This window comes from Hydractinia symbiolongicarpus, chromosome 4 (genome assembly GCF_029227915.1).
Source record: "Hydractinia symbiolongicarpus strain clone_291-10 chromosome 4, HSymV2.1, whole genome shotgun sequence".
Lineage (NCBI taxonomy): Eukaryota > Metazoa > Cnidaria > Hydrozoa > Anthoathecata > Hydractiniidae > Hydractinia > Hydractinia symbiolongicarpus.
The window spans coordinates 5,264,981-5,277,025 of record NC_079878.1 but is presented as its reverse complement, the minus strand read 5'-3'; the positions used below and the strand labels follow the sequence as shown (position 1 = coordinate 5,277,025).

Sequence of the window (12,045 nt, the reverse complement as noted above, 5' to 3'; positions counted from 1 at the left end):
TGGTTGGTGGATTGGCGGTAAAAGGTAAAAATGGCCTCAATGTTTTTGTTTCAATGACGATACAATGCCAAATTAAACTTTTTTCTTTGACATTAAACATGTGAAAAGTATTAGTACTTATTATTAGCTCTTTAAATCTTACGTAAATCTAGCCACCTTGTTAAGTGCTTACCACAGTAATTTTTGTGCTTTGCCTTTAATCGTTTCCTGTAACAGGCACTCAATGTGATTGTGTTAATTTCATTTTGTGAATCACAAATTTATGATATGATGTAGCTTTAGCTGGCTATATATTACCTCAATAAGAAACTGGTCCTGTTTTCAAAGGAATTAGCTCAATTTGAAATACTTGTTCCAAATGTTCCAAATTATGTTTTTGTTCGTGTGGCGCCGTAGATTAGTGGTTATAGCTCTCGTACTCTGTGCGGGAGACCGGGGTTCGATTCCTCTTGACGGCGATTCAACATGGGCGAGTGAATGTTACCATAGCCCCGGGTTAACCCAAGCCATGTGAGGGAAATTGGGAAGATGGCACACTGTGTGGGCCGTTGGATGTTGCCGGGAGTTGTCTAGTAGACAATCGGCGGAGGTAAACATCACACTTTTATAACTAAATTAGCTTTACTTTAATTCAGATACTTGTACATAGTTCTTTTTTAACCAAGCGTCTGCTGTGAGAGTTTGATTGTAAAAAGTTTCCGACTGGGAGAATAGAGGTTTCAGCCACTATTGAAAATTAAAGATGGTATCCTTATTCCGAAATTGCATATAATATGGCTGATTGATGGTTCTTGATTGACTCCCTTTTTGTTATTGACCAAAAAAATAAAGAAAAGTAGTGAAATTCTAAAAACAGTAAAACATCCTTTTACGCCAGTCCTGCCTGCTGTAGCTGATAAAGTTATTTCCAACAATTAGCCACCTAGGTAGTATTTTCCTATCTATTTGTGTATATGGTTTTTATTGCAATCGGTGATGCTAACTAGGGTTGGTATAGGTAATCTTTGTATCAAAAATGTTTCTCTAGAAATATATAATAGCTTTATCAGATGTTATGTTACTACCTGGTGGAAAGTAACTCTGAAAATATCTTTGTCAATTTTAATATTTCACCTGTCAGGTCACCTGTCATCTGACTGTGTAACCTCCAAATTAGAATGGACAAGATTGGATTCACCATAATAGTTTTGTGCTTGGATATGCCCATCATTTTTAGAAATTGTTTATCATTTTAGGTAGTTTTAAAAAAGGCTTACCGTATTTTCCTGTATATAACCTGCACATCATATAACCCGCAGCTCAGCTTTTTTAGGGAGTTATAAACTAGATGCTATCAGATAGCCCGTACCTTTGTATGACCCGCATTAATTTCAATCAATGTGTTTTACTTACCCGCACCTTTGTATAACCCGCATCGTGTTCAGAAAAAAATTTGTGTGTGTGTTCTGTGTTAATAACTTGCTTCTTGCGATGAAACAAACAAACATATAAAAAAACCCACAACATTACGTTATAAACCTAAAGTAAAATCTCTGTTTTTTTATGTATATTTAAGTCTTTTTGGCATAAAAATAAACAACATAATAATTATCACAGATTGTCTGTAACAGCGATGTATGGAACATTCCTTTCTAATGTTTATATAATTTTGTTATCCATTTATATCTCAGCAATCACAATGTGCATGATAAAATTAATGGTGGCAATGGGGAGGAGATAGTTGCGTGTGTCTTATTAATTGTATTTTATATTTATTTTAGATATTTTCAGTGGCCACCTGTTGCTTGAAGGTAGCAAAGATAAAAAAAGAAAATTATCATCTTTATCAAATTTTAACAGAAATTAATAACTAATCCTGGGCACTACGTTGTGAAATACATGTCAATTAAACCTAAAAATGATGCCTGGTATACTGCTCTATTACCAAAAGCAAATCATTTCAATGTGCTCATTGTGATTGTGTTTCAGATAGAGCTGGTAATATTAGCACTGGCAAGCAATAGAAAATCAAAGCAATTTCACTGTGTAAAAAAAATTAAATCACATAGTTGAATTAAGATTACGTAGGTATAGGATCGGGCATGCAGTTATATTAATATACGCATTTTACTATTTTCTTCATTGAATGTATAAACTTTATATTTCACAATAAGTAACAGAACATATAAAACTTATCACATAACCCACACCACATTATAACCCGCACCAAGAGTGGAAGTCGTAAAAATCAACTTATAACACGCGAGTTATATACGGGAAAATACAGTAATTTTGTTACTCCTAAATCAATTGTTGCCATAAAGTTTTAGGTCTGAAAAACCTTTTACAAAACCTTCAAACTGAACTTTTGTCATAAAAATGGTAGCAATGATATATGTGACTTGCGAATAGTATATATACATAATCTGCAATTTATTTATCTAAGAGCCTTTTAACAAAGACTTTTTAAAAGGTTTACATAGAAATACAAGGTTTTACATTCACAAGGCTTTACAAAATGTATCTCTTTTAATAATAAGGAGCTTCTGTCTGTCTGTGACTTTTGCAGAGTGGATTATATTCTTCACTATTTTCTTTGATAAAGTCTGCCCCTGCCCATAAAATTGTTCTGTAATTTGCCAAACTTTACATTAAAATAATATTAACATTAAAGTATTTTAAATTAATGAAGCCATTACAGTGCACTTAAAACTTTGAGGCCAAATAACTTGATCAGCGTTTGAAGATCTATATGATAAATTTTGGGTTTTAACGGGCCAATGCTGACGTCAGCAAAATTTTTAAACCATATGTCTTTAACCACTCATTAAAACCATACGGTCAACACATTTTCTTGATCAGCAGTTTAAGCTCTACACAATAGAGGCAAAGTGAAAACAAGGTTCTAATTTTTTTTATGGATGGGTTGCTGAAGTCATCAAAATTTAAATCAGCTTTTTGTTGATTTTCCTCTGCTCAAGTGGATTTTTCCACGGGCCTTATCAACTAGTTTTTCAATAAACTAGTAAAGAAAAGTCACCTCTTGTGACTTTACTATTATTTGGATAAGAAACAATTTAATTTCAAATTTTACCCATGTGAAAGTTGACTCAAAGTTATTTGCTGATAACCTACCAGCACCAAATGCCTCATCTAAACATTTATTATTTTCATCTGTAAACATGTCCACATAAAATCTAATGAATACTGATGTAATATTTCTAGTATGAATTAGTACACATTTATGGCAACGTTATCTCCTCGTATTAATGGGCTGTCTTTTGAAGCAAAGGTAAACTATTAAATATTTTTCATTTTTACAATGTGAAAGTAAGGTTGTTTCTTTCTCCATTGATTCTCTGCTTTGCTTCTTTTATGAATTTTTAATATGCAGCCCTTAAAATTAGTGTGTGCAATTGGCAATTGCTGATGCAGTTTCATATTACAACGGCAAATTTGTGCAAAACTGGTAATGCTTTCCATATTTGACTCAGTAAATTATTGCAACCGACTCTGCCATTGTAAAATTTTGGCTTACATATTTCGGTTAGTTTCAAGGGCTGAATATGTTAAACTATTTTAATATGATAGTCTCATTATTTAAAGCACCTAGGGAAAGCCTACAGTTGTGGTACTTTATTTGTTACATGTGTTTTTAATAATTTAGAGACGAAAGGCTGCAGCAGTTGCTTCTAAAAAAAGGTAAATACTGTCTATATTAAACATCTTGTTCCCTTATTGAAGTACAGTGCGAAACTAAAAATAAAATAACACAAGTGAAAAATTCAAAAACAATAATTTTTTCCTGGAACTCTTCTAGGAAAAGGTAAATTACTATTGTTATTACGATATGCTAGTCAACAAGGCCTGTGGAAATTGCAGTTACGCGAAGAAAAAAATGAAAAGATCTATTATTTGAATTGCGATGACATCAGAAGTCCCCCATTTATAATCATAAAAAAATATAAAATTATAACCCTTCAATTTTCTAATTACTTCTATACATGTAGAAAAGAAAATTTAAATGCTAGAATGCTACATACCAATTATGTTTTTAACTAAAGAATTGTATTAGTATTAGGTTGAAAATGTATAAAAAAAACACTTTTAAACCATTTTTGCACTCCAGAACTAAATTATGCTGCCCTGCAGTTTTTACTAGGCTTTAGTACCTATATTTAGTGTAACAAAACTTATTGTCAGTGGTGTTCAACTGCAAGTATGATAAAAAAGCACATTTTTTTTTGTTTCCTAATTGCGTTTTGCCCAAAAGAAGAGGAATCATTGTGTGCAGATGATTTGGTCCTTGTAGTATATAGAGTGAATGGAAGAAAAATCAAGAAGAAAAATGGTTGAAAGTGAATGCAGCATCGTTTATACTCATGATGAACAGTATTGAAGCCAAGTGTAATCTAGTAGTTAAAAAGTTGCCTTGTGTAGTTGGCAGAATAGGGGTCGATAGTATAACTCAATTTTTTGTCAGTCTTGTAAACATTGGGTACAAGAAATAATGTCATTTTGCAGGAAGGTTTACTGCTGACGTTCAGTTTGCAAAAAGTGAAATTATAGACAATGAAATATTTCCAGCTATACTGATGTACAACAGTGGCTCATTTGAGTTACGAATTTCTTTTACTTAGGTGATGTGCCGGGTAGTTAACTTTCTGCTTTAAAAAAGTTTGACAGTTACTTCTTTTGTTGACTAGAAGTGTCTTTTTGATTGGGGTAAAATTAAGTCGTATGAGGCCTGTATAAGAGTATGAAAAGTATTATTTTAAAAATATTACCACTTATCTTTTCAGTCATCGTCATTGAATAATATAATTATTATCATGTCATGAACAAGCAAGTTTATTCTAGGCTACGTTTCGACAGCTACAGCTGTCATCGACGGCCAATGATCGTAATCATATTTGGCTTTTTATTTATTATTTGAAGAGATAATTAGAGGATCGAAATTAACCAATCAAATCACAGCAATTAAAGTAATTAACTTTTTCACAAACCCAGATGGAAGCAATAGATTGATTAAAATCTTTTCTTTTTCTAAAAGTTTGCTTTTGTTACGTTTCTTTTTCTAAAAGTTCGCTTTTTGTTACGTTTGTCCCGAACCATTTTTTGCACTTTTTCCTGAATGTTTGCTTTCTGAAGTGCGGGTAACCATATTTCTGGAAGTTGATAGGAAATACTATTGATATGAGTATTTCTGTCTGTGCTATTTATGGTTTCTTTTACTTTTCTTGCTATCCAACCAGACTCTCGGTCTATGATCTTTTTATTGTTCCAGTCTATAACATGATCATTCTTCCAGCTATGAGCCGCAATCTCATTTTTGTCTGTATCTGCGTTGCATACAGCTCTTTTGTGCTCTTGCACACGTTGTTTGAACATTCGTTTTGTTTCCCTGACATAAACAGCATCACAATCCTTACACGGGATTTCGTAGACAATTTTACATTGACTCTCTAGACATATTTTGTCTTTCTGATGCGACAGTATTACTATGTAGCGTGTTTTTAGATTGAAACACTGGCTTTATTTTATGATCTTTCAATACCCGACAAAGTATGTTACTTGTCTCTGTTATATATGGCATACACACTGTGGCTACTGGTTCATTTTTCACATCTTCTCCATCACTGCTATTATCAGTCCTGTTCCTGATTTTGCTCTCAACCTTTTTAATGGTCTGTCTCGAGTACCCATTTGTAAGTAAGGCGTTGTTTATATGAGATAACTCTTTCTTTCGGTCATTTTCTCCACTGACTACATTGACTGCTCTGTCCAGTAATGAGGACACTACACTTTCTTTGCAGGACATTTGGTGATTAGATGTGTAGTTGAGATATTGATCAGTATGAGTTGGTTTGCACCACCACTGCGAGACACTAAAGTGTCTAAGAAAGGAAGCGCACTGTTCTTCTTGTGTTCAATTGTAAATTGAATCTTTCGGTGCAAATTATTGATATGTTCATGAAATGCGTCCAGATGTGATCTTTTTATTATTATTTTATTTTATTAACATCATCAACAAATCATTTCCAAACTCTTGGAGCGTGATCTGCAGTTGTTAAAGCTGTAGTCTTGTGTGCCTGCATATATATTCCAGCTACCACAGAGGATGTTGGGCCACCCATAGCCACACCTTCAGTTTACATTACCTTACTATTCTGATATCTATTCTTTATAAACGTAGTCAAGATCTTCCTGATTTAAAACCCAAGTCTTACTACCATACAACATAATACTTTTCATTGAATAATATAATTATTATCATGTCATGAACAAGAATTGGACAAAGGGCGTTGTTAACGTATGGGAGATTTTCATTGGATGTCGCAGAGTTTCAAGACGTTTGAATGAAACAGAAGGGGCAGAAAGAATTGGATGCATCCTTTTTAAGAAATGTTTGTTTGTTATTTTTTTATTTTAAAAGAAACAGTTTATAAATATATTAATGGCTAAATTTGCAAAAATAAATCAAATCATTAAAATCAAAACAAAACAGAAAAACAAAGGAAACTGACAGCAATTGACATTTATATTGAAGAAGAACTACTTTGTTCATCACTATTTATCACTCACTATTTATCATAGCACATCCGTATTTCAATACGGATGTGCTATGATAAATATTCACCTATATGTAATTGACATTTAGTTTGAAAGATTAAAACAGTTTAGCAGGCTAAGTATCCATAGCATTAGAGATGTTATCCGAATAAGCAGATGGGTTGGTTGGGGCACTTGGAAAGAATGGAGGTGACAATTGGGTAACAATGCTTAGACTGAGAAAGATTTACCAAGAGGTGATAAAAATGCACTTGATGGAGGGGAGTTTGAGTTTAGAACTAACACAGTCTAGATCAGATTGGAAGAAGATCATTAGTATACTCCTTCCAATCCATGCTAGCATGGAGAACAGTAGTTAAGCTGAGAATGATGATGAAAGTTATTCCTTAAATAATAATGGCCAAACATATTAACACATAGTTTGCTAAAAGATATTTTACTCTTCTGACTAGTACATCTTTCATGTCTTATTCTTTTTAATAATTATTAACAGGTCAAGTAAATCAGAAAACAAAATGAGGGATTATGACAGCCCGAGTGCTTACTTCCAAACAAGTTTACGAATTACAGATAGACCTCCATCAGATTCTATATGTTCTTCTGAAACATCTTTGAGTGCGGATAATGAAGAAGAGAATGTTGCGACAGCTGTAACTGCCTCGCCATGCAGTAGAAGCAAAGGGAAATTATATTCCTCAAGGAATAGTACATTTGGGTCAAGGTCTGGAATGCAGGAACCAGCACTCGAAAGATCTCTTCAGTCTCCATATGAAAAAGGAATGGGATCTGGTGTACAATTACCAGATATAGATGTGTCCAAAGATAGCAGAAAAAGGTTCTACTTTGATTTTTTATTAAAACTTCAAAAACTTTCTTTTTGTAGTATAATGTTTAAAAGTAGAAACCAATGCTGTGAAATTATTCTTTAAATTTGTTGTTTCTAGATTATCTTTCACGCCAGCACTTGATGACTCTCCGAAAAGGTGATTCTTATTATTTTTCTTAGGTCAAATTATTTGGGAATTTAACAGACTGGGAAGTTATGCTTAAAATTGTTTTAATTATTTTCTTTTATTTATTGCTTGTGTTTTTAACCTTTGTGGTAAAAAAATCAGAACTTAATTTCTAGAAAGCTAACATGTTAATTTTTATAAGAACAAATAAAAACATAAAAGTTAAAATTAGCAGAAGCTTTTCGGTTTATATAACCATTCTCAATGCATAAAATTTTACAAGTAGAAACGTCATTTCTATTTAATATAGCTTAAAAGCTAATATTAAAATTAAAATTCTCAACTCTCAAGTGACACCATAACGAAATAAATAGAGTTGTTTAATGATGGATTTTTGATAGCAAATCATCGATGCTTCCAAATTACGTTGTTGTCGGTAATTTGTTGGTGCTGACAACAGGACACGCCATGAAAACTTGTGCTGTCGGTTTTCTCGTAAGTGTTTCGCAGGTTTGTATTCTTTTTTTTTTTTTTTTTTTTTTGTACCTGCAAAGTATCACCGAAAAAGTTTCTAGACACGAAACTCATTAACAACAATGGCACCTACATCACGGAAGTTTAAAATTTTATGCATTGAGAATGGGTTTATAAACCAAAAAGCTTCTGCTAATTTTAACTTCAGTGTTTTTTATTTGTTTTTAGTATTACCTGATGGCAAATGTTGATTATTAATTTTTATATATTGGCATTTTTGGCTCATATGAAAAATATTTTTTTTCTTGGTAATAATTCTGGAATGATTTTTGAAAACTTTAAAAAAAACTCGAGTGCAAAACCATCATTCTCGGCTTAACGTCGTTTTCCATGCTAGCATGGGTTGGACGGGGTATATTAATGACCCTCTTCCAATCTGATCTAGACTGTGTTAGATCTAAACTCAACTTCCTCTGTATCAAGTCTGTCCTTATAACCTGCCAAGTCTTTCTCGGTCTGCCTCTGGGCTTTGCCCCAGGAACTATCAAGTCTCTACACTTTCTTACCCAATTATCCTCCTCCATTCTTTCCAAGAGCCCCAGCCAATTCAATCTTCTTATCTGGATAACATCTTTAATTCTACGGAGACTTAGCCTGCTTCTTAGCTCAAATGAACTCTTTGACTGGTGTTACACATCCACTTAACCATTCTCATATCATTCCTTTCTAAACGGTCAAGATCTTTCTGCTTCACTGCCCATGTCTCACTACCGTACAACATAACACTTCTTACACAGGCCTCATACAACCTACCTTTTACCTCAATTGACAGGACTCTTCTAGTCAACAAAGGAAGTAACTCTCTGAACTTTTTCCAAGCAGAACCTATCCTGCAAGTAACACTTCTTCCAACACCCTCTTCACTGTCCAACATATCACCTAAGTAACAGAAGTTCTCAACTATCTCTAACGAGCCACTGTTGTACATCATTTAGGCTTGAAATACTTCATTCTCTATAATCTTGCCTTTGCAATGCTTGCATACAAACTGAATGTCAGCTCTTAACCTTCCACTAATACAACTGCACTTCTTATGTATCCAATGCTTGCAAGTCTGACAAAAAATTGAGTTACTACCAACCCCTTTCCTGCAAACTCAACAAGGCCACTTTCCAACTACAAGTTCACACTTGGCTGCAATGCTACTAATCATGACTTTAGATTTTGCTGTGTTTACCTTAAGCCCTTTCTCTTCTAGTCCTTTCTTCCACTTCTCAAACTTTTCAACTAATTCTTCCATCGACTCTGTTATGAGAACCAAATCATCTGCATACAATAACTCCCATGGACAACCTGTTCTGAACTCCATCGACAGCGCTTCTAAGACTAGAACAAACAACAAAGGACTAAGTACAGAACCCTGATGTACACCAACATTTACACTAAATTCATCACGAAGTGAATCGTTAATCCTAACACAACTTCTAGCATTGCTGTACATAGACTGAACCATCGTAACTAGCCACTCATCCACACCTAGTTTTCTCATGGCCCACCAAATAATTTTACGTGGCACTCTATGAAAAGCTTTCTCTAAATCTACAAAGGCAAAATAGAGATTCTTTCTCTTTCCTAAATACTTTTCCTGAAGCTGTCTGAGTAAAAATATTGCATCTGTAGTGCCACGCCCTGGAACAAAACCAAATTGCATCTTATCTATATCAATTCTTTCTCTAAGTAACTTATCAATCACTCTTTCAATAAATTTCATTACTTGATCAACCAACTTTAAACCTCTATAGTTACCCCTTTCTAATGCATCACCCTTGCCCTTGAAACAATTCACTATTACACTCGACTGCCACTCACTCGGAATAGCACCATCCTTTATAATCCGGTTAGCAAGACTTGTAATAAGCTCAACTCCAATATATCCAGATGCTTTTACCATCTCTGCAACAATACCTGATACTCCTGCAGCCTTGCCAATCTTCAATTTCCTAATAGCCTCCACTACCCATTCTGTCTTGATCTGCATAGCTGGCCCTTCTACAACATCATCATCAGACAAATTATCCTCGTCCCAATCAAACTCAGTGTTAAGCAACATCTGATAATGATTCTTCCAAGCTACCCTTTTCTCCTCCTCTGTGCTAGCCAAAACACCTTCATCATTAATACTTAAATTACGATGTTGATACAGTTGTCGGCATTGTGGTATTACAACAATAAAACGTTTAATTTATTTACTCTAGGTCTCGACTTGATGTCTCAGTTGAAAGTTTAGGCAAGTCTAAGAGAAACAATTCCACTTTTACTGTATCTCCACATATGAAACAGGAGGAAAATGAACTTAACAAAAACGAAGTTCTAGTGAATGAAAAGAATGAAAACATTAATGAAACTATAGAAAAAGGTAAGGTTTAAATTTTTTTATAAAAGTTTTAACAATTCTTGTACTTTTACTCATCCAATCTAATATTTTCATTAAAGGACTTACACCTGGAAAAGTTTTAAAAAAACATAGTCCCTCAAAAAGCAGCCTTAGTGCTGAAAAGACTAGGAGCTCTAATAAACTTGAAAACAAAAGTACTCAGAAAACTAACAAATTTATCATCAACAATGATCATGACGAAGAAAATAATGTGACAGTGGTTCATTATACCACCAGAGCCAGTACACAAAATAAAAGCAGTCAAAAACGAGATCTGAAAAATGCGCCAAAACAGAAACAATATGCTAGTATGGAAACACAAGCTGGTGAATCAAAACTTCACAGAAGAAAAACAAGACAGGGTAATGGAAGTAGGAGCAAAAAAAAAGAATCAGATGTTGACTTTAGAAAGGTTGTTGGGAATATTGGTGATAATACAGCTAAGGAAGATTCTATAAAAAAGCCTCAAGGTAATAAAGGCAACAAAAGAAATACTTCCAAAATTCATTCTCCGTTGGAATCAAAACTTGACTCCAAAACAAATACTTCTTCAAATATTAAAGAACAATCGGCACTACGAATAAATGACTCACGTTTAACAACAAAGACAGATTTGAACTGCAGTACTAGGATAACAAGATCCATGAGAGGCACTGATAAAAGCCAGAGCTTGAGTGTATTTGTGCACAACGTTGAACAGACATTACTGAAAGGAAACAAGAAAAATAATTGTACATTTATTGAGCTATTTCCTGAAAAAAAGAATGCTCCTAAAAGAGCTGAAAAAGTGTTATCAAAAACAATGCCAACAGTAGGAAATGCATCAGTGGAGAATACAACAAAGCTGTCGACATCTCAGCACAACAAAACCACCGGTATGTTTTGCACACTCTTAACTAAAGAAAAAATTATCCCTGCAAAGCGTTTTTATTTCTGACAAATTACAAAGTTTATCAATCAGTGTTTGATTCAGACACTCTAAAATTCTAATTTTCAAAAGTAGATCTTTGAATTGAAAATAAGATGAAGTACATTCCTTTTTCAGGTTTCAAGAAAAAAAAGCCCCGAAAAAGAATCTGCATGCCAAGTAATTATTTGTATCTATATTTTTACTTATTTTCATATTTAATACCCAGCCTATTTTCATTTTTATTTTCATATTTTATTTACAGAGCCACAAAAATCGAAGACACGTACCGAAACCAACAGTCAAGGTATGAAAAACAATCAAATCATTATCTTTTCCAGAAATCACTTTCTAATTTGAGAACTCATTTAAATTAGTCATTGATTTGAAATACGTCGTTACCCTGAGGCCCTAAAAACCCAAGGAAGAATGAAAAGTTATTCTGAAAAATAATTGGTTTTTCCTTAGTTGGGTATCATTTTCTTTCTTAATTTACAGTTGTACATTGTGAAACAAAATATAAATCGTGAAACACTAGTTTGCCAACGCGAAGCAGACAGATGACATGTCAAGACTGAAGGATGAATATTTAAAAATCTTTTAAGGTGATTCACAAATCAAAAGAGTGATGCCAAACGTCGTGAGATTTGTGAGCGGTCAAAAAAAATCTGTTAACTTTACCTTCATTCTTATTTTTATTTTCTCTTTTAAGAGTGGTCACCCTA

The 12,045-nt window shown here is 33.6% G+C and overlaps 1 protein-coding gene across 3 annotated transcripts in view; it reads left to right on the top strand.

Annotated features, from left to right (window-relative positions):
- LOC130640892 (uncharacterized) overlaps positions 1 to 12,045 on the top strand; it is a 28,249-nt gene that overhangs the window by 12,077 nt on the left and 4,127 nt on the right. For 2 of the 3 annotated variants that reach the window (XM_057447486.1, XM_057447483.1), the window contains exons 2-9: positions 3,205 to 3,271; positions 3,647 to 3,681; positions 7,046 to 7,387; positions 7,497 to 7,535; positions 10,235 to 10,395; positions 10,473 to 11,288; positions 11,459 to 11,500; positions 11,586 to 11,627. In XM_057447486.1, the coding sequence (XP_057303469.1) occupies positions 3,224 to 3,271; positions 3,647 to 3,681; positions 7,046 to 7,387; positions 7,497 to 7,535; positions 10,235 to 10,395; positions 10,473 to 11,288; positions 11,459 to 11,500; positions 11,586 to 11,627 (1,525 nt within the window). In that variant the 5' untranslated portion in view covers positions 3,205 to 3,223. Of the gene's footprint in view, positions 1 to 6; positions 25 to 3,204; positions 3,272 to 3,646; positions 3,682 to 7,045; positions 7,388 to 7,496; positions 7,536 to 10,234; positions 10,396 to 10,472; positions 11,289 to 11,458; positions 11,501 to 11,585; positions 11,628 to 12,045 lie in introns of those variants that run through there. The other variant, XM_057447484.1, reaches the window with a different exon arrangement.